Consider the following 23,472-nt stretch of genomic DNA (forward strand, 5'->3'; position numbering starts at 1 on the left):
GAAGGCTCACTATCTTCACAGGTGTGCATGTATTTCACCATCTGCAACTTCTTCCTCTGTTTTTGATGTTTAGAATAATTCTGCTTTTTATAAAATGTATCCTCCCAGAGCAGGCAGAGCAGCACAGTCACATTATGAAATCAAAGCCGCCATATCAAGCCTTTTTTTTCTCCACAAGCACCTACAGTACAGAAGGATGCTCCAACACAAAACAGCATGACCGCCTCAACATATGTTGCACCGGGTTTCTCTTAGACTGAAGCAGGGGCTTAATCCTTGATTTCAGTCCAGGTATCCAACTAAAGGTATGTGCAAATCTCACAGCGCAGAATGATGCATTGGTGAGAGAAATCTTCACAATATATAAGGGCCAGGTTCCAGTAGTTTGACTAGTGTGACAATATAGTCACAAACATTGCATTGCTGAGCTACTGCCATGTCACTTCCTATCCTTCTGTGCTAAGAGCAATCCTCCCAACACTACGGGCCAGGCAGGGGTGGGGGGAAGAGGGGATTGAGGTAGGAGAAATTGTTGCTGTTGCCATCACTTTAAATTAAGGATCAGCAACACCATAACTTTCCATCCAGAGTCATGTTGGCTGGACTAAGGAAGAATTAACCCGGGAAGGGAAGTAGGCAGAATTGTGTGTCCCATGGCAGTTTGCACGAAAGAAATGTTATTTTTAATACACCTTCTAAAAGAAAAAAATACAGATGGCAAGCACCATCTTAAAAGAGGCTTTCCCCCTTCTCTTACACCCAGGAGGATTGCCACTTCTAAAATGTTTGATATGACATATGTGTGCATCATCTTTAAAACAAAGGCTATTGCTTCAAGAATATTGTTTTACCCATCTGCAAATTTAATTGATCAACTAAAACCCATATGATTGATTTAAAATGTATTTAAATTGCGCTTCAACCCTGTTTATAATGTTTTGCAGCTTTGTTACCTTTTGGAATTGACTCTTCCCTCTCGCATCTTCATAGGCATTAAGATCAGAAGGAACTAATTTGTTAATACTTCTTGAGATTCTGTCTTTGGACTTGAGCCAACTATTTGTTCCCTGGAGAGGGCCTGTCTCACGAATGAAGCTTGGTGTTGCAGTGGGGAAAGATTTTATGGCCATTATAGCTTTCTGGTAATTTTTACAGTAGACCGCTCTTATTGCTGTTTGTTGTCCCCTCCCCAAAGGCCTTGTATTCAACCTATTAACAAATTATCTCTTGAGGAGAGCAAAATTCTTGTATCCCTTAGCTTAAAAGGGCAAAACCTCAAAACATGGAGTTTAATATAGGCTATGCGTCATTACATGGTGGGGCAAGGTGCAAATGTTAATAGGAAGATATGGAATTTTCTGCATGGCCCTTCAGAACCACTTTGTTTTTCTGAAGAAGCTGAACTGGCATGACTGTGTGCAACTGTGTGCTGGTGGTAAGCTGTGACAGTACTATGCTCCTTCTCTCCCTGCAATCAATTATCACTGATATAGTCAGTGCCAGACTATTTCCCACGGTCCTCAAATAACTTACCTACATCTTCTTTTGGGAGAAGACTGAGCCAAAGTAGGAATTGAGCACCTCTGCCTTTTCTTTGTCATCTGTTATCATTTTGCCATCCTTATTTAATAGCTGAACAACCATTTCTTTCCTGTGCCTTTTACTATGCATGTAGCTGAATAAAGCCTTTTTGTTGCTTTTAGCATCCCTCGCTAACCTCAGCTCGTTCTTAGCTTTAGCCTTCCTGACGCCATCCCTGCAATTCTGTGCTACCTGCCTGTACTCTTCCTTTGTTACTTGGCCTTCTTTCCACTTCCTATATGTGTCCTTTTTTGTTTTCAGGTCATCCCTAAGCTTTTTGTGAAGCCACATTGGCGTCTTCTGTTGTCTTCCGCCTTTTCTTCATGTTGGAATTGTTTGTAATTGTGCCTTGAGAACTTCCTTTTTTAAAAGTTCCCACCCATCTTGGACTCCTTTTCTCGTTAGTGTCACTTGCCATGGGACCTTACTGATCATTGTTCTGAGTTTATTAAAATCAGCTGTCCTAAAATCCAGGGTACGCGTTTGACTACATTCGGCTTTTGCTTCCCTTAGAACCAAGAACTCAAGTACAACATGGTTGCTTTCCCCCAGAGTTCTTGTAACTGCTACTTTATCCACTAAGTCATCTCTGTTGGTTAGGATCAAGTCAAGGATAGCCGATCCTCTAGTTCCTTCCTCTACTTTCTGTAGGAGGAAGTTATCTACCACACAAGTCAGGAATTTCATGGAGGGGCCATGTTTTGCAGAATTTGTCTCCCAACAAATATCGGGGAAATTGAAGTCCCCCATTACTACTACATCATGCTTCCTTAAAACATTGGCTATTTGCTTTTCAAAAGTTTCATCCTCGTCTTCTCCTTGGTTGGGTGGTCGGTAGTAGACTCTGACCACCAGGTTCCTTTTATTCTTTGCTCCATTTATTTTGATCCAGATGCTCTCGATGGGGCTACCAAACTCATCCTCCTGTATTTCTGTGCAGAGATATGTATTTTTCACATACAGTGCAACCCCACCTCCCTTTCTGTTCCTCCTGTTCTTTTTGAACAAGTTATATCCTTCAATTGCTGTATTCTAGTCATGACAGTCATCCCACCAAGTCTCAGTTATACCTATCAAGTCATAATTTCCCTCCTGTATTAAGAGTTCAAGTTCGTTCTGTTTGTTTCCCATACTCTGGGCATTAGTATATAGACATCGAAGACCATGTGCTTCATAGTCTGGCTTTCTTCCTACATGTGTCTGAAGGCTATTATTGGGCCCTATCAGAGCTGTTCTCTCTGTTGCAGTGCATGAGCGTATGTCCATTGTTACCCCCAACATTACATCTCCCTTCCCTGTAGGATTCAGTTTAAAGCCCTCCTGATGAAGTTCTTCATGCTGTGGCCAAACACATTCTTCCCAGCCTTTGTGAGGTGCAACCCGTCCCTTGCCAACAGCCCATCTTCCAGGAAGTATAGCCTGTGGTCCCAGAATCCAAATCTCTCTCGTCAGCACCACCTTCGTAGCCAGTCATTCACCTAGAGTATTTTTTGTTCCCTTTCTATCCCTCTTCTAACTACTGGAAGGATGGATGAGAAAACTATCTGGGCCCCAAAGTTCTTGAGTTTCCTTCCAAAGCTTCAAAGTCTGATGTGATTTCTTCGTAGCTCCGCTTGGCGGTATCATTTGTTCCCACATGGATGAGAAGAAAGGGATACCTGTCAGTGGGCTTTATGAGTGCAGGCAACCTTTCAGTCATGTCTCTAATCCATCCTCCCGGGAGACAACATACCTGGCAAGTCCACGGGTCTTCGCGACATACTTGGGTCTCGATCCCACGCAGCAAGGAGTCTCCCACTACTACCACTCTTCTCTTCTTGTTGTTGTAGGCCTGGGTTTCATTGCCTCTGTTTGACTGACCTTCAGCTTCTTGCTCACTCTCATGTAGGTTCCCCTGTGATTCTTCCTCTGCAGGCTGTCCTCCAGTCTCATCCGCAAGTACCTGGAATCGGTTCCACAGCTCCACTGCTTCCACTGGTGCAGAGTGGCGTCTAGTTCTTCTTCTCCTAACTGTCACCCTTTTCCAAGGAGTATCCTCTGCTCCATTTTTCTTCACCTCAGCATTTCCCATTACCTCATCTTGCTGTTGCTCTTCAAGCTTCTGGTCTTCCCTTTGCTGCTGTAGTTCCCCCATTCTGTCCAAGAACTCTTCGTGTTCTCTTATTCCCTGGAGGGTCGACAGTCGCCGCTCCAGTCCACTTACTTTTTCTTCCAGCAGCGTGATCAACTTGCACTTGTTGCAGGTGTAGGCCATGTTGTTCTCAGGCAAGAAAACAAACATTGCACACACCTTGCAGGTCACCACCACTGGAGAGTCCTGTCCCTCCATTGCCTCTTTTCCCTTTTTGTGTCTAGCTTTGTGATTGTTCTAGACTAGCCTGTGCCTGCTCCTCTACTCAGTAGAGGTTAAAAGCAGAGTCCCACTGGTGTGGAAGTGTGAAATATATGAAATAGTTCTTGTATTTCATTTTCTCCAAGCGCTATGATATGCATTTTGTGTTTGTTCTCGTCTTGTGAAATGAAGCAACAAATGAGACTGCTAATCAAGGTCAGACTGAGTAGCATTGAGAGGACATTATAGCACAGTTCCTTCTGGTAGAAGGCAACATTAATTAAATTGGGGTGCAATCCTATGCATGTTTAGACAGAAAAAAAGTCCTACAACTCCCAGCATGCCCCAGCAAGCATGGCTGGCTGGGGAATGCTGGGAGTTGTAGGATGTTTTTTCTGTCTAAACATGCATAGGATTGTGCCCTTAAATGCTATAACTTCCATGATCAAATCCACCTAGAGGGGAAACTCTTTAATAAATGTGTGAGGAGGGTTAGCTTTTGGCTTAGGCTTGCACTTTATTAGAAAACAGAGAATGTTCTCACACAAATGCCCTGATGAATCAGCGATCTTCACTGAGGCCTCAAACCTGCTCCAAGACCAAAAGATCCACACAGCCAAGAAAGAGGCATTAAATGTATTTATTATTGCAATAATGAAAAGATTCCTGAATGTGGGGAATTCCTTTATCTAGAACTCCAGACTCCTGTAATAGCAGGGTACATTATGTGGGAGAAAAATCTCTCGTGCTGTGCCACAACTAAAAGGTCACATACACACCACTGCTGAGTTTGTAATTTTCTACCAGTAATACATTAATGAAATGGAAGCTGAACATAAATGAAGAGATGCGAAAAGACTTACTTGCCCATCTACTGGGGCTAGGTTAGGCCATCTTGCCATTTGCAATAGTTCTGAGACCCTGTAGTAGAAGGATGAAACAAACACTAATTCAAATTAATAGAGCCACAAGTGAGGAGATTCTGCCACAGATTCTGCAGAGACCAAGCTGTTTTTAATGCTTCCAGAATTATTATTTTATCTAGTCCATGAAGGGATTGTATAACAAGTCAGCAATTGAGGTGCTATTGTGTGTGTGTGTGTGTGTGTTTTTTTAAAGAACACAATTCAAGGCTATGCATGAATTTGTTAGATTTGCTTTGATACTTGGCTGTATAGAAGTTGGTGAGGCTGGGTTTTGCAGAAAAGAGTTTAGGTGGACATACTTTCTCTCAGAACACAGGTATAAGCACTAGCATGTATAATTAACATATTCAAGTTATTAAGCCAACCTTGAGTCAAGCAACAAGCTAAAGAATGATCAAAGTATAGGACAAAGGGTTAAAATCACAAAACTAAATCTTGAAGGAAGCCAGCAGTAGACTTAAACAATGGGATGCAGCCAATGGAGAGAAATGTGTTAAAAAAAAACAAAGAAAGAAAAGGTATCTGGGAGATAACTTTATGGCAGGGCTCAAGCATGGAGTGTACCCAAGGGTCTAAGATTGTAAGATTACCTTATAGCTCAAGTCCTACCCTGCTAACCAGCAGGTTCTTCAGAAGCCATGGTTTGGTAGTCCACAGCTTAGACTATGCTGCTTAATAGCTTCTTCAAGAGTGCCATTGCTCTCATAGCATTGTACATGTTTGACCCTTGCTCTCTTTACTGCGTTAATATACACATATCGGTGTGAACAGCTCTACAATCTATTCTAATTCTTAAGTCTGAGCACAAGTGAGCCCTGTTTATCATGTCTTTAAAAAGGAATGAGATTGAAGGCAGAACATAAATTTTCTTCTGGATGTGATGGCATTAAAGAATCAGATGTCACCATCAAACAATTATCCATTGCATAGTTTAATCTTGTAAATTCTTCTACTATAACCTTCTGATGTCCAGTTCTTGAGCTTGTGAAGAAAAAAAATTACCATCTTTTGAATGCACAATCCAAGAATTTGGGATGCTTTAAGAACCAACTATTACATTTCCAAGCTTTTGCAAAACAACTATTTTTAAATGTGGTAGCAAAAAGGATGCTTTTTGCATTTCCTTTTTGCATTTCCACTGGAGAAGGAAATGGCAACCCACTGCAGTATTCTTGCCAAGAAAACCCCATGGAACGTATCACAAGGCTAAAAGAGATGACGCCGGAAGATGAGCCCCTCAGGTCGGAAGGTGTCCAGTATGCTACTGGGGAAGAGCAGAGGGTATCTCCAAGTAGCGCCAGAAAGAGTGAAGCGGCTGGGCCAAACCCGAAAGGACACTCAGCTGTGGATGTGTCTGGTGGTGAAAAGAAAATCCGATGCTGTAAAGAACAATATTGTTTAGGAACCTGGAATGTCAGATCAATGAATCAAGGTAAGCTGGAGGTGGTCAAACATGAGATGGCAAGATTGAACATCGACATCTTGGGAATCAGCGAACTAAAATGGACAGGCATGGGCGAATTTAATTCAGGTGACCATCATATCTACTATTGTAGATATGATGGCAAGAATCCCTTAGAAGAAATGGAGTAGCACTCATAGTCAACAAAAGGGTGGGAAAAGCAGTATTGGGGTACAATCTTAAAAATGATAGAATGATCTCAGTACGAATCCAAGGCAAACCATTCAACATCACAGTAATTCAAGTCTATGCCCCAACCACTGAGGCCGAAGAAGCTGAGGTTGATCGGTTCTATGAAGACCTACAACACCTTCTAGAACTAACACCAAAAAAAGATGTCCTCTTCATCATAGGGGATTGGAATGCTAAAGTAGGAAGTCAAGAAATCACCGGGATAACAGGCAGGCATGGCCTTGGTGTACAAAATGAAGCAGGACAAAAGCTAATAGAGTTTTGCCAAGAGAACATGCTGATCATAGCAAATACTCTTTTCCAACAGCACAAGAGGCGACTCTACACATGGACGTCACCAGATGGTCAATATCGAAATCAGCTTGATTATGTCCTTTGCAGCCAAAGATGGAGAAGCTCCATACAGTCAGTAAAAACAAGACCTGGAGCTGATTGTGGCTCAGATCATGAGCTGCTTCTTGCAAAATTTCGGCTTAAATTGAAGAACGTCGGGAAAACCACTAAACCGTTCAGGTATGACCTAAATCATATCCCTGATGAATATACAGTGGAGGTGAGGAATAGATTTCAGGGATTAGACCTGATAGACAGAGTGCCTGAGGAACTATGGACGGAGGTCCGTAACATTGTTCAGGAGGCAGCAACGAAATCCATCCCAAAGAAAAAGAAATGCAAGAAAGCAAAATGGCTGTCTGATGAGGCTTTACAAGTAGCTGACGAAAGAAGGGAAGCGAAAGGGAGAAAGGGGAAGATATACCCAACTGAATGCAGAGTTCCAGAGAATAGCAAGGAGAGACAAGAAGGCCTTCTTACATGAACAATGCCAAGAAATCGAGGAAAACAACAGAATGGGAAAGACTAGAGATCTCTTCAAGAAAATTGGAGATCTCAAGGGAACGTTTTGTGCAAAGACGGGCATGATAAAGGACAAAGAAGGTAGGGACCTAACAGAAGCAGATGAGATTAAGAAGAGGTGGCAAGAATACACAGAAGAACTATACAGGAAAGATCTGAATGTCCCTGATAGCCATGATAGTGCGGTCACTGAACTTGAGCCGGACATCCTAGAGAGTGAAGTCAAGTGGGCCTTAGGAGGCATTAGTAACAACAAAGCTAGCGGAGATGACAGTATTCCAGCTGAGCTATTTAAAATCCTAAAAGATGATGCTGTTAAAGTGCTGCATTCAATATGCCAACAAATCTGGAACACTCAACAGTGGTCACAAGACTGGAAAAGGTCAGTTTACATTCCAATTCCAAAGAAGGGCAACGCCAAAGAGTGTTCAAACTACCGCACAATTGCGCTCATTTCACATGCCAGCAAGGTGATGCTCAAAATCCTACAAGCTAGGCTTCAGCAGTATGTGAACCGAGAACTACCGGAAGTACAAGCTGGGTTTCGAAGAGGCAGAGGAACTAGAGATCAAATCGCCAACATTCGCTGGATCATGGAGAAAGCAAGAGAATTCCAGAAAAACGTCTATTTCTGCTTCATTGACTACGCTAAAGCCTTTGATTGTGTGGATCACAACAAACTGTGGCAAATGCTTAAAGTGATGGGAGTACCAGACCACCTTACCTGTCTCCTGAGAAACCTGTACGAGGGTCAAGAAGCAACAGTCAGAACCAGACATGGAACAACCGATTGGTTCAAAATTGGGAAAGGAGTACGACAAGGCTGCATATTGTCACCCTGCTTATTTAACTTATATGCAGAGCACATCATGAGAAATGCCGGGTTGGATGAATCAGAGGTCGGAATTAAGATTGCTGGGAGAATTATCAACAACCTCCGATATGCAGACGATACCACCCTAATGGCAGAAAGCAAAGAGGATCTCAAGAGCCTCTTGCTGAGGGTGAAAGAGGAGAGTGCAAAAGCTGGTTTGAAACTCAACATTAAAAAAACTACGATCATGGCATCTGGCCCTATCATTTCCTGGCATATAGAAGGGGAAGAAATGGAAGCAGTGACAGATTTTACTTTCTTGGGCTCCAAGATCACCGCAGACGGTGACTGCAGCCATGAAATTAAAAGACGCTTGCTCCTTGGGAGGAAAGCTATGGCCAACCTAGACAGCATAGTAAGAAGCAGAGACATCACCTTGCCGACAAAGGTCCGTCTAATCAAAGCTATGGTTTTCCCAGTAGTAATGTATGGCTGTGAGAGCTGGACTATAAGGAAGGCTGAGCGCCGAAGAATTGATGCTTTAGAACTGTGGTGCTGGAGAAGACTCTTACGAGTCCCCTGGACTGCAAGGAGGTCAAATCAGTCCATCCTAAAGGAAAGCAACCCTGAGTGCTCATTGGAAGGACAGATAATGAAGCTGAAGTTCCAATATTTTGGCCACCTAATGCGAAGAGAAAACTCCCTGGAAAAGACCCTGATGCTGGGAAAGACTGAAGGCAAAAGGAGAAGGGGACGGCAGAGGATGAGATGGCTAGATAGCATCACGGATGCAATGAATATGAACTTGAGCACGCTCCGGGAGAGAGCGCAGGACAGGAAGGCCTGGCGTGCTATGGTCCATGGGGTCACGAAGAGTCGGACACGACTGAACGACTGAACAACAACAACAACAAAAAGCAAAAAGGAACTCTTGTTTAGCCTGGTCCTATGCATGTTTATTCAGAAGTAAATCTTACTGGATTCAGTGGGGCTTATTTGCATTTTAACTTTACAGATGTATTAGCAGTTGGAGACCGAACTCTCACTTCCTTTTTAAATTAACAATCCTATATATGTCTACTCAGAAATAAGTCCCATTGATTTCAGCAGGGTTTTCTTCCAGGTAAGTGAGTACAGGATTGCAGCCTAAATGTTTTGTTAGACTCACACAGTTGGAGGAGTTCTTGATCCAATACAGTTACTGATTCTCTAAAAGTTAAAGGATTGCAAGGGATCCTTTATCTAGAGTAGATGTCCAAGATTAAGTACTGCTTGGCTGTCATATCAAAATCTGTTATCCTGAATTAGAGCTAACAATATGATATAGCATTTATATAGGGCAGTATAGATATTCATGGTGAATAGCAGTAATGAATCGAAACACCTCATTTTAGTAATACAGCAACCCTGCAGTGCAGGTCAGTATTCTCATACTGCAACTGAGGGCTAAGAGATGGAGAGAGAGCGCCACCCAGTGCATTCATGGCTGAGGTAAGAAAACAACCAGGACTCGGGGGCTTGCAGCTCACATTTGGGCACCACCTACTCTTCATTTGAATCTAGTTCAGTTAAACTTACCCCAGATCCTCATTCTGGATGGTTTCACTTCTACAGAAGAATACTGCATTGCATTGCCCTGTAATGCAGAGGCCATCTAATGAAAAGTTGTCAGAAGAGGGGTTTACTCCCAGGTAACTGGATATAAGATTGCAGCCCAAGCTTCACTTGGCCTATCATTTTGGCCTGCAAGGAACTAGAGAAGCCAATTTTTCGTTTTTCCAAACTTGGATCAATGATGCATGCCCTCTTTTTGGCAATGTGTAACTGGCCAGTAGATGGGCATTGCCTGTTTACATAGCATATTAAGGCCAGATCGACACCTTTTGTGTCATATCATTAGGATTCCATCAAGATAACACTATATCCCTCTTGTGCATTTATACCCTGTAGGACATACAATGACATTTGTTGCAGTATTTTGGATAATGTGGAATAAAAAGCAGGAAATAACAGTACAAAAGCGGTATATTGAATGTACCCCAACAGTTATCAGTGCACTTCAATACCGCTATAAAGCAATAGTGTAGATCTAGCCTAAGTGTGGCACCACATTGTGTTATTATACAATGTAGTAACCCCAACCACCACCCTCACAAGTTATAGAAAGTTAACGCATCATCATTTTTCCCACTCTACCCTACTTCAGTATCAGTAAATAGTCTGGTGTGGTCAGTTGTTCCTTGAAGCGGCAAGCTGTAGAAAGTTTTGCAATTGATTAACTCACCTGCCTGACCTGCAGGGACAACTATGGGCAGCTGTATGCTGTCCATTGCACCAGTGCTGTGAGAGAAGCCCATCAAATATTCTTTTATTACGGTCGTTTAGACCCATTCAAGTTAAAATACACAGACAAGTATACAAATATCAGGACACAGGCTACAATTTCTTTAGTTCAACTAATACAGTCAAACAACTTGGCTCTTGTTCACGTGATTAGAAAGAAATTAGCCACCTGTCAGTGACATGGGATTTTATCCTAGAGACAGTTGATTACCAGTTTTTCATCTGGATGGCCTGGGAAGTTGGGCAGAAGAGGATAAATTATGTGGCATCTCAAATCAGTAAAATTTACAATATAAAAATACATGTGTCAGCGTTTCAGGGACCCTTGCTTTGCATGGACACAACCAGTTTTGAAGTGGGATTTTCAGAAATCTGCCCTGGAGCACTGCTGTTGGTAGAACATTCAGTCTTGCAAGTATAAATGCTCATTGAGCTTGTACATAGCTTCCTAAGAGATGTCAAATAAGGTGAGATACCATAACTGCCCAGAATCCCATAGGCCATTGGAGAACAAGTTCTGCTGTGAGAGAAGCCCATCATCATAAAACCATTATCTGCAATGGACTAGGGAAGAAGGAGTACTTGGATACCTGCATTGAGCAGGAGGTTGGACTAGATGGTCTTATAGGCCCTTCCAACCCTACTATTCTATGATTCTATGAAGACAGTTTTCTATGTCAGAAACTGCCGTGGCTTTATGTACATACATGGTGGTTGGCATGCTACAACCTTACACGATTGAAGGAGTCAGTGGCTTCCAGATTGAAGGGACTGATCTGTAGGTAAGTTTGAACCCCTTGTATTTTAGCAAAAAAAAAAAATTAAAACTTTAGCTCTGCCTTTGCATCAAATAGGCTGCTGTAAAGTCTGCATTAGGATATATCAGCTATATCCATTTTAACTGCATACAAGTTGTTGCAGTGAATCTATAGACTCAAACCAGTGTGTGTGTGTGTGTGTGTGTGTGTGTGTGTAAGAAAGAGACACACACACACAGAGGAAAAGTCCTGTCTGTGCTTTTTCTTCTTGGGAGGAAACTTTCTGTGCTGAGGAGCACACTGATGTTCTTCAGTAGGAAGTACCCAGCCATTTTCCTATGTTCTAGTTGATACCTTGGGGAAGCAGACTGCCCCCTACCCCTATTTTCTGGTTGCGCTTTATTATACCCATTGTGTTATGTTTCGTTTTTCCTCCTGCACCCTCATAAAAGGCAGAAGGTTCTGGCTCATGGAGAGTTAGAGTCAACACAGGCCCCATTCCAGACCGTGATGGAACACTAGTTCTTTGTGGTCTCTTTGCATCACACAAATAGGCTCTGCACCTGCAGCAGCCCTGTTCTGGAAACGTCTGCAGCTGAGGAATTTTTGTTGGCGACTCTCACGCGCTGTCCCAGTGCGCATGTCCCTAGCGAGTTCCCGCCTATCCCCTCGGGCCTCTTAAGATTGCCATCGCTGTAGCCTCGTATGGAACTTTTCTCGTTGCTCGCTGTTTGTAGTACAGATGCTGTGGTCGTTTTTTTCTTTGGCCTTTTGTCTTTTGTGTTTGCAATTTCCATGATCGTGCATGGCTGTGAGGGCCCCATTTCGGAAGTGCGTCCATTGTGGCAAGTAAACTGCCTCCTTCCGCCTGGGAGAGCGGCACAAAGCGGAGGCCTCCATTCATCGTCAACCCTTTACAAAACAGGCAAGATGTAATTGCGCTCACAGGCTGTGGGCTGTTCTGTGGAGGAAGGCCCTTGAAGTGGTGAAGCTGTCAGCAGACAAGCTATCGCCCGATTCTCACTGAGGGTTAGAGCCAGCACAGGCCCCATTCCAGACCATGATGGAATTCTGTAGTTACTGTCACCTTATCAGCACACAACACAACGCTACAGCAGTAGAGGGGCCGGAGGGGAGCGTGCAGAGAGGAAGAGATGCGCCCCCATATGAAAGCTGTTCCGTGCTATGCATCGTGCCCGCCGTAGCCCGTCGGATTCAGAACAAGTTGGATCCCTTCCGTTTAGTTACCTATTTCGCTGATAGGAGGCGGGCTCAGCCTCGCTGTTTGTGGCCAATAGGAGAAGCTGGTGGTCCCTCCTACTGAAAGACAAAACAAGAGAAAACAGCACCCCTGCAATCTTGGAGATAACATGGACCCGTTATTGGCTGCCGCTCCTCGGCTCTTGGTGAGTGACAAGCATTTAGCCCCAATGACCGTTTAGGGATTTCTAGCTAGCGCTGTTATTTGCTGACAATATTTAATTGGCATCTGCCATTGCCCACAGGTTAACCAGAGTGATTCTGATAGATGTTTCTCACGTCAAATGAAATATGAGAACTTAAACCAACCAGCCCGATTGCACGCTGGGGGGGCGGGATTTACGGTCGCGGTTGCCAATGGCTGACGGGTTAGGGGACTGTGCGCGTCCAACCGTGTCGGGAGGCGGGGTCAACAACCTACCGTTGCCGTCTGGCGCAGGAGGTAACGGGTGCGAGGAGCGGGGCTGGGCTGTACAGCAACCGCCGCCGCCATCATGAGCTATTCAGGTGAGCATCGTGCGGAGAGGAAAAGGAAGGGAGTCCCGATCGTGAGGGAAGGTCGCGCTCCCCCGAGAGTGAGCTACAAGGAGGGCCAGGCCTAGCTCATGTCAACATCCCAGGGGGTGGGGTCAGCAGCGTCGCCCTCCGTCCTTTCCTGGGGGCTGCTGTCGCGACCCTCTCCCTCCCGTCCGTAGCTCGGTGCTGAAGCGCCTGTTCAGCCTCATCTGCTCGTCGCTACGGCCAAACGAGGTGCGGGGCGGGAGAGGGCGTCTTCGGACAATACGCGCGGAGTGCGCCGCCCTGGTCTCCCGCCACCCCCCGCGTGCCTAAGTCAGCCAGCCAGCGCGCTCCCGCTCCCTCATTCTGTGAACGTGGAAGGGAATCAGGGAGCGGGATATCGGCCCTGCTCCTCTGCGCTCGCCGCCTCAGAGCAAAGGAGGGGGCCGGGGCGGGTGTCTGCATATCTACCGTCTGCACACGCGCACGCCACTGCTTGGTTTTCTGTGAGCCATTATAATAGAAGTGGGTGTGCGAGGGTGGCGCAAAAAAAGCTCCCCGTGTCAGATCGGCAGTGGCTTCCCTTGGAATAACGGCCTCGTTGTCCATCCCTTAAATCCCATCCACCATCCTAGATCTTTTTTAGGACTGAGAATGGGAATCTGCCAAGGAGGAGTTTCCTATAATGTGTTTATTGAGAAAGATGGGTCTGGTGCACATCCTCCCCCCCCCCCCCCGCCGCCTATTTTCGGGTCTCAGAAGCTTATATTTGATTCTTCTTCAGCTGGGTTTTTAAAAGCACGGTGGAGGGAATGTATGCGACCTTTGTGTTCTCCTGGAATGCTACCTGCTCCTGCATACACATGGTGCCTGCATTTATGCCTGTGTTCAACCAAATCTGCACAAAATTGAGGTATCCTCTTTATTGTGGTTGCCAGACTACAAATGTTAGAATTGTACAGAGTCTTAAGAGCCCAGTGCCCATCCCTCAAAGCATCACAGAGTATGCCGAAGACGAGCTTCATGGACTGCTTAGCCTCTTCATCTAAAAACCTCAAAGAAAGCAATTTGCTCAATCTCTTGAGTTGCTTAGGTGCACTTTAAAGTAATACACATTCTTCTTCAGATCACTTACTGTAGGAGTTTTGTGAGTCCTATGTATGATAATGCTGTGTATGCCATTCACTCTTCATATGTTTTAAGAAGCCATGGTCAATATTTTTCTAACCCTGACCTCACTTGTACTTTAGGCTTCAGGTATTTGAGTAGGGTCTTGATATTGGAATGTGAAAACTATGTCTTTTATGTGGGTTGACCCATTAGCTTCATTCTGAAACAAAGTTTTTTTTAACTAATGGTAGTCCAAAGACGTGGTTCCTGTTTGGATCACAAATAAGCGAAACTAAATCAGGGGTGGGCAACTTATGGCCCTCTAGATGTTTTGGCCTGCAACTCCCATCAGCCCTAGCCAGCATAGTCAAGGATGAGGGATCATGGGAGTTGTAGGCTAAAACATCTGGAGGGAAACTAAATGGTAATGGTAAATTATTTGATTAGTGGGTCAGGTGTGAGGCTTACTTCTAACCGAGACTTGCTAAGCTTAGAATCTAAGATTCTAAGCTTAGAATCTGTCTTGGATATCAAGAATCCAAATAAAATAGCAGGTCCCCCTGAGCATAATCAGAGTACTGCTGAGAAACAGCAATCATCCCCATACAAGCAGAGCTTTTAGGTCAAAGAATGCAAGTTGTAAGTAGGTTCAAAGCCTAGCACCTCTTTCTTCAGAAGTTAAGCTTAATATTGGTGAGAAGTGGAAACTTAGAGTGGCAGTGGCAATTGACCTGTTCTGGATTTTTTTTCACATAAAGAATGTTCAAAATTTTATTCCATGTCAGCTACATTTTCACTTCTCACGATATCTGAAATCTTATCTGATGAAACTGTTTCAGTCTTGTTTTATCTGGGCGCTCTGCACTTCCCTGCAGAGTCCACTTCATAATGCAATAAAAAGATCTTGGATTATACTAGTCAAGTTGCTCAGAATTGGTGTGTTTATAATCTCTGGTAACAAGACTGCGTTTTAGGCTTCAGAAGACCTTGCTTTCTGAGAGTAGCTCGGCTTTCTCTTTATAGCAGATTGCTCGTTGTAGCTCCTTGTGACTGGTGAATGCTAGTTGGGGGACTTGGCTCATTTTGGTGATAGAGGCATTAACATTTCAATTCAGAGAAGTAGGGTTAGGGCAGGCTTCTCCAACCTGTTACCCTCCAGATGTTTTGGACTACAGCTTCCAGGATTCCTGACCATTGACCATGCTGGCTAGGATTGATGGGAGTTGAATCTGAAGGTCACTAGGTTGGAGAAGTTTGGGTTAGGGTATCAGGTTCTCTTAAACAACAGGGAGCTGAACCAGTGCTTAAATAGTAGAAGGCCTAAGTAAAAAACAAAAATGAGGGCTGGAGACTTTGTTTCCAAGGACATTTTTTAAATATTTTCAGCAGACAAATTGGAAGTTTTGAGAAATGTTGGAGAAAAAACTTGTATGAAATATTTTGTCTTTTGGAATGAGTGAAATGTCTTTAAGACAAGTGCTCACTCACTGAAAATGTGTAGTATGATGAGTTTTATGTAAGACAATCTACAGAATTATGTATGTATTTGGGAAACTTATGAATCACATTGTCTGCCTGCCAGGTGCCTGGGATGATGTACAATGGAAATATGATTAAAACTTCTCATAAAACCAAGGAACACAGGAGCAACCCCTGACACACACACCCCATAACATTTGATAATGGCATTAAAACTAAAATGGGAGAGAAACAAAACATTAAGCAGAATTAAAAGTCTGATGGAACAGAACAGCCTTTACTGCCCTTGAAAAACAAAATAATGAAAGAGCCAATCTCATCTTTCTCAGATGGAATTCAGCAATCAAGTTGCTGTTACTCAAAAGGCCCTGTCTAAAGTATCCACCAACCTAATCCGTCTGGGTGGTGGGACATATAACAGGTCCTCCAGTGGTGATTGTAAATTATGGGAAGGTTCATATAGAAGGAGGCAGTTCTTCACATATCTTGGCTCCAAGGTGTTTATGGCAGGGCGTCCAGCTGGTGCCTCAATCAGAGCACTGTCTTTGCTGTGGGCAGGATTATTCTGGGCAGAGAAAGCCTGCACAGAGTGAAGCCCACTGAGGCACAGGCCTTGCTCCTCCTTTGCATTCCCTGCATGGGGAGGAGCAAAGTCCTGACTTTGGGAGTAATTCAGTGCCTTAAAATGCTCATTGAGCGTGTAGTGGCATAACTCCTCCTTTGCCTTCCCCATGTGAGGAAAGTGAAGGAGGAGCAAAGTGAATGAGTTGCTCTCCCACTTTTCGCTTTAGAGGGTTGGGGCTTCGGGGAGGGGCCTCGCCTGAGGCTGTGTGGGTCAGATAGGTTAGCCTTATGTGCCAAGTTTGGCCTGTGAGCCAGAGGTTCCCCTAAACAAAGAGGTTTAGGGCTTTGTAGGTCAAAACTAGAACCTTGAATTATATAGTTATTTAAAATGTTTATATACCGCTTCCCATTTTTAAAAAAAACCTGAAGTGATTTACAATAAACAATAAGACACAGCAATATTATAAATTAAGGGCTCTGTAAGACAAGGCTTAAAACAACTTAAATCAGTTAATAGTTGGGAAAAGCCAGGATAAACAGAAACATTTTTAATATCCAAAGCACCTGACTGTATTGCCAGCAGGAGGTTATTCCAGAGGGTGGGTGCCACCACAGAGAAGGCCTGTTACCATGTTGCCTTCAGATGGCACTCTGCAAGAAGTTGCACACACAACAAGTCCCCCCTTAAGATAATAGTGGTTTAACAGGTCTATATAGGTTGAAGACTTTCTTTTAGGTAACCTGGTTCTTAGGGCTTTATATGTCAATAATAATACCTTGAACCTGGCTCGGTAGCAAATCAACAGTCAGTGCAGCTCTTTCAGTGCAGGTGTTATATATGCACAAGTGTCAAGGCATTCCACTCAACAGCCTGGCTGCAAGTTCTGAGCCAGCCTCAAGGGCAACCTCATGTAGAGCAAATTACAGTAGTCTAGTCTCAAGGTTACACAGTGCCTGGATTACAATAGCTAAACTATCCCTGTCCAGGAAAGTGCATTGCTGGTGTATCAGCCGAAGCTAGTGAATGGTGCTTCATGCCACAGTGGTCACTTGGGTTTCCATTGACAATGATGAATCTTAAAGCAACTCCAAACTGCATATCAGTTCCTTCAAGGGGAGTGGAACCTCATCCAGATTCCTGGATCCAGGAACCACTCATTCACAGTGCCTCCACCTTACTGGGATTCAGCTTCAGTTTATTAGTCCTCATCCAGCTCACCGCTGTATTCAAGCACTAGCTTAGGCCATGCGTGGCCTCTCCTGACTCAGATATAATGGAGAAATAGAGTTGGATGTCATCCCATACTGGTGACACTTAGTTCCAAAACTCCTAATGACTGCTTCCAGCGACTTCATGTAGGTCAGGGGTGGGGAAGCTTTTTTGATCTGGGGGCTGAATTGCCTCATTGGACAAATCCAATGGGTCACCTAGTCCACCCCTGTCTATTTTTTCCTTTCTCTGTGCCTCTGCACATGGAGAAAGGGACTTGGCTGATGTTTGGAGGAGCGTTTCCTCTAAGTTGTGCACCTCCGTCATCCACTGTTAGCCGTTCATCCAAGCGGCAGTCAAATTGGACACTTCCTTTGTGTACTGATGCAATTGTGGTAGTGTGCAAAGGGAAGGGACCCGGCTGGCAGTTGAAGGAGTCGGGCATCTCCTTTGAGCATTGCTCGCTGTTCCAATTGGGATGGTAAATGAAGGGAAGGGACTTGGCTGGCACGTGGAGGAGTTCCTGCAAGCCCCAGCAGAGTGTGCAGCTGGCTTTGCTCCTACTTCTTGTTCTCTGTGCAGGAAAATAGCACGCTGCTCCTCTAGTAGAAGGTTCATTTTCCTGCCTCCTCTCCAAGTCCCTGGTAGCCTCCAGGAGAAGGAGCAGGGCTTGGGATGAAAGTGGGCAGTGTCTGTGGAGGGAGCCCAAGCCTCTGTGTGCCAGATGGGGAACCTCTGCAAGCTGGGTTAATCCTGTGGGCTGGAGGTTCCACATCTCTGATAAAGATGTCAAATAGCATTGGGGACAAAATAGTGCCTTGCAGCACCCACAGCACAGTTGTCAGGTGGCCGAGGTACAGGTATCCAGTGCTACTCTCTGTACCCTACTGTGTAGATAGGAGTGGAAGCACTGTAAAACAGTTTCCCCAATTCTCAGTCCATAGAGCTGGTCCAGGATGATACCATGGTCAAAGTAATCAAAAGCTGCTGAAAGATTGAGTAAGTGTAACAGGGTCATCTTCCCTCTGTCCCTCTTCTGATAAATGTTTTCTTTCAGGATGACCAAGGCCAATTCTGTCCCACACACAGGCCAAAACCCAAATTGGTACATAAGAATGCATTTATGTAATCAGTATCCTCCAAGAACGTCTGCAGCTGAGTCACTGCCACCACCCTCTCAAGCCCCTTGCCCAGAAAGGAGGTAGCAGTGATTGGGCAATAGTTAATATAACTCTCCGAGTCCAGGGAGAGCTTTTTTAGGAGTGGTAGCACAACCACCTCTTCTAGGGCAGTGGGCACCACTCCCTCACACAATTATGCATTTATCACTCCCTGGACCACCCAGTCAAACCCCCTTGACTAGCTCAAATTAGCCATGATGGGCAAAGATCAAGAGGGTATGTATTTGGTTGAACTGTTGCAAGTATCTTTTCCGCATTCTCATCCAGAACAGGTTGTACCTACAATCCCAGGTTAGAGTGATGGGCCATAGCTCAGTGATAGAGCACCCACTTTGCATGCAGAAGGTCCTAGGTTCAATCCCCAGCATCTCCAGGTAGGGCTAGGAAAGAATCCTGCCTGAAACCCTGGAGGGCCACTGCCAGGCAGAGTCGACAATACTGGGCTAGATGAACCAATGGTTTGACACAGTATAAGGCAGCTTCCTGTGTTCCTTGTCTAGATTGAGCCTCACTTTGTTCATCCCCATCCTCACTCCATTCAGGTAGCGGTTTAGGATTTAAGCCGCTTCCTTGGCATCAGTTGCAAAGGAGAGAAAATGTTGGGTATCAGCATCATATAGATGAAATCCACACCCCAAACTCCAAATGACCTCCTCCAGTGGCCTTATGTAGACGTTAGAGCGCATAGGCAACAAAACAGAGTTCTGAGGAATCTCACAGACAAAAGGCCAAGGTGTTGAGCAGTAGATCTGTAGCACCACCTTTTGGGAATGCTCAGCCAAGTAGAACTGGAACCAATGTAAAAAGGTGGCCCCCAAGTTTCCTATCCTCCAGACGTCCTACAAGGATACAATGGTTGATGGTATCAAATACCGCCAAGAGATCCAGCAGAACCAATAGGGATGCACTCCCCTGTCTAGTTTCCTGTGTAGGTCATCTACCAAGGCTATTTCTATCACAAAATTGGGCCTGAACCCAGACTGAAATTAGAGAATGATAATTCCTGTGTATACAGTAAACATATACAACACTCATATCCAAGATGCATTAATACTGTGGCTGTATGAGATTGTTTCTATCCAAATAATACACTTAGTTTTGTTTACTATAAATTGCGTGTCTTCAGTTTTCAGTAGTTACTTTTTCCTGTTTCCCAGATGCTAAAAACTGAGATACATGCACTTAGGTAGCATAGGGTATAGCAGTTTGCAGCACTCTCTCTCACCTCCACTCTCTCTAATATTGAGTATATCTGCAATTTTGCTTGTACATAACTAAGGCATCTATATTTTTGAGGCTGCAATCCTATGTGCACTTACCTGCAAGTAAGTTCTACTAAACCGTGTGGATTTTGCTTTTGAATAAACATGCATGTTTGCCCTGTAAATTTCATAAATATGCCAAATAGTTCAATTTTATACTCTAGCTATGCTATAAATGAACCATTTTACATTGTTTAAGCAGTAAAATCAGTTTGTTCAGAAAATAATTATTGCATATATTCTCCTATCCCCCCAAAATTCTATTTTTTTCCCATGGCTTCAAAATTTCTGGAAATTTTACATCTCTACTTAGTAGTTATTTCCATTCTTAGGGGAAGTATAGTGTAATATATAGCTACGGTTTATGGAGAAGATGTGCATGATTGCATCACCCCTCACACCTTATGTGGAATTCCGCATTATCCCCCTCTACCATTGTTCATTGTTATGTGTAAATGTTGGTAACCCTAGTAATGGGTGCACCTAAGAAACCATGTTTAGGTAGTCCCTCAACTAGATTAGCAACAGTTATACACAATCGTGAATGAGGGTAGAGAGGGATGATGAGGTGGGGCAATTCCTACATGAGAGGGGAGGGACAGGGAGCAGGTGATTGTGTGGCCTTCTCCTGATCTCTAAACCCAGAGTTCACAACCCAACAACAAACCATAACTTCTCTTCCTGGGTTATTCATGGTTAAGAACCCATAGTTAAACCACAGTGCAGGATTCGCACATAACAACAACCCGCAATTCAACAGCAATCCACGATTCAACGACAACCTATACTCAACCCATACTCTGCATTGTCGTTACGTGTAAACCAGGTCTCTGTAACCCCAGGTTAGAGTTACAGTAGGAGCAAGTATTGATAGATACCAGAAGAGGATTACATAATATTGTAGCCTGTGACTTAGACCATGGGCAGTGCAGCCAGCCTTTTTTTTTCTCTATATTCTTCCTGTCTCGGGTCAATGCATTGTAACTTTTTTTTTTTTTACAAAAAAGTGGGATAACTTTCTGCTATCAAGTGAGATTTTTATTGTGGTTTATCTCCTGATTTAGCTTTTGTTCAATGGATATTCATGTAAGACTTGTTTAATGATACCACTGAATAATATTTTGTTTTGGTTATATCTGGAACACCCTTATAACTAACACAGGTTTTGACATCCGTTTGGTATCTTCTTTCTAGGTTATGGAAACTGGAACTCAGGCACAAATAGAGGCAAGTACCATAAATCTTAATAAAGTGCTAATACATATACAACTAATGAGATCCTAATGATATAGAGCGGGATACAAATGTTTTAAATAAATAAAATAAATTTATGTAGCCAGAAAGTAATTCCGATATATCACATTTTTCACAGGTTCATTGTATTATCTCATCCTAATACCTGCTTCTGCCACTTATGCACCTTTCTCCCATTGTTTAAGTCTAGGTTTATGTTGCAATACTTGCTTCTGTCTGACAGTAAAACTGCTGAAAATGATTATGTATGACTCCTCTTTGATAATCTGCATATTGAATGCAGACAGCAGTTTATCTGTTTACCACTTCCTAAGATGACTGTAGCAAGTAATGCTAACAGTGCAATCCTGTGCATGTTTACTCAGAAGTGTCCTAGTTACTTTAGTTGGACTTACTCTCAAGAAAGTGTGCATAGGATTGAAATCAAGTTCTGCTTGCTTGCCTAGCTGTTCTCCAAATGTGGAAAGAGGAACAAAGCACCATGGACTCTCTTGATCATTGTTTCATGGGAATTCACTCTTTGACTGCAGTCCTGCGCACACCTGGGAATAAACTATATGGGACAGAGTGGGACTTACTTTCAAGTAAACATGCATAGGATTGCACTGATTTTTAATATGAAGTGATATGATACGGATTTCAGATCATAGTTCCTGTACATCTTTGCGAGACAGTACAAAAACAATGAAGTATGTAAATCATGTGGAAGGCATGCTGGTGATCCAGGTCTGAATTTGTTTGGGTGGTTATGAATATTGTTCCAAATGAAATAGAACTTCAAAAATGATGCAGAGTATTCTGCAGTGCAATTACTGGGTGCCCAGAACTGATTGCGTTAATACTTTTGATTTTACTGGCTGTGATGAATTTGCTCCAAAAGGGAGAATGGGCATCTAAATGGCAAATAAGGTTCAATGTAAGCAAATGTAAACTGATGTACGTTGATGCAAAGAATCCCAAATTCAAGTATAACTTGATGGGATCTGAGGTAGCAGTGACCGACCAAGAAAGAGATCTTGGAGTTGTGGTGGACAGCTCAAAGAAAATGTCAACCCAGTGTGCAGCTGCTGTAAAAAAAAGGCAAATCCCATGTTAGGCATAATTAGAAAAGGAATTGAAAATAAAACTGCCGATATCATACTGCCTTTATACAAGTCTACAGTGCAACCACACTTGGAATACTGTGTAAAGTTCTGGTCACCATACCTAAACAAAGATATTATAGAGCTGGAAAAAGTGCAGAAAAGGGCAACTAAAATGATCAAGGGACTGGAGCATCTCCCCTACGAGGGAAGGTTCCAATAGTTGGAATTGTTCAGCTTGGAAAAAAGTGGGGTAAGGGGAGACATGACAGAGGTGTTCAAAATTATGCATGGTGTAGAAAATATGGATAGGGAGACATTTTTCCCCCTCTCAAAATACTAGAACCTGGAGTCATCCCATGAAGCTGATTGGTGGGAGATTCAAGACAGATAAAAGGCAGTACTTCTTCACACAGTGCATAGTTAAAATTATGGAATTCGCTACCACAGGATGTAGTGATGGCCACCAATTTCGGTTAGACAAATTTCTGGAGGAAACGGCTTTCAATGGCTACTAGTCTTGATGGCTATGTACTACTTCCAGTACCAGAGGCAGTGAGCCTATGTACACCAGTTGCTGGGGAACATGGGTGGGAGGGGGTGTTGCGCTCATGCCCTGCTTGAGCATTCCCAGCTGAGAGCTAGTTGGCCACTGTGTTAATGGAATGCTGGACTAGATGGACCCTTGGTCTGATCCACCATGGCTCTTCTTGTGCTTTCCTTACTTGTAAGTTTTACTTCTTAGTGTTGTGTTAAGCCATTCTTTCTTGATATGCACTCTTGTACCACTTGCCAGAGTTTTGAAAGTGACTTGGGAGGGTATCTAGGGCATCTGCCTGTTCAGCTGTTCGTTATGTAAATGGATAACTACAGAGTGGGGGAGGTTATGAATGGCTGCCCTGGAAATGTTTCCCCACTTCCTGAACAGAGGTGAATCAGTCCTCTAAGCTCCAGTTAGACTTGTGGCACCAAACACATGATAATATAATTAGCATATGGAGAGAACAATCCTATGGCCGCTAGACAGCGGCTAGATGGCCATAGGATATCGTCCGGGAACCGATCTCAGAGCCCATGCTCCAAGGTCGGTTCCTGGAGAACCAACCTCCCCCCACTTCCATGCTGCCTCGCAGGCAGCACGGAACAGCCCCATCCTCTGTGCTCGCAAGAGGAGTGTGGATCGGCCGAAAAGGGGCGTGGCTGGGGATGTTCTGGGGCGGGAAGGGCGGAAATGCCTGTACGACACACCCTATGTGTCGTACAGCAGCCTCCTTCCCCGCTCCATTCTCCTGCAGCTAAACAGCTGCAA

The 23,472-nt window shown here is 43.9% G+C and overlaps 1 protein-coding gene across 5 annotated transcripts in view; it reads left to right on the forward strand.

The window, feature by feature from the left end:
• The first annotated feature begins 1,092 nt into the window (after positions 1-1,092).
• The window catches only part of AKAP8L (A-kinase anchoring protein 8 like), a 41,729-nt gene continuing 19,349 nt past the window's right edge, over positions 1,093-23,472 (forward strand). For 4 of the 5 annotated variants that reach the window (XM_084838420.1, XM_084838421.1, XM_084838423.1 and 1 more), the window contains exons 1-2: positions 12,929-13,030; positions 21,022-21,054. In XM_084838420.1, coding sequence (XP_084694546.1) covers positions 13,018-13,030; positions 21,022-21,054 — 46 coding nt within the window. In that variant the 5' untranslated portion in view covers positions 12,929-13,017. Of the gene's footprint in view, positions 1,143-12,928; positions 13,031-21,021; positions 21,055-23,472 lie in introns of those variants that run through there. The other variant, XM_084838422.1, reaches the window with a different exon arrangement.

The sequence above is a fragment of the Heloderma suspectum genome, chromosome 2, assembly GCF_057233095.1.
Source record: "Heloderma suspectum isolate Gila_16-S chromosome 2, 16-S_ref, whole genome shotgun sequence".
Classification (NCBI taxonomy): domain Eukaryota; kingdom Metazoa; phylum Chordata; class Lepidosauria; order Squamata; family Helodermatidae; genus Heloderma; species Heloderma suspectum.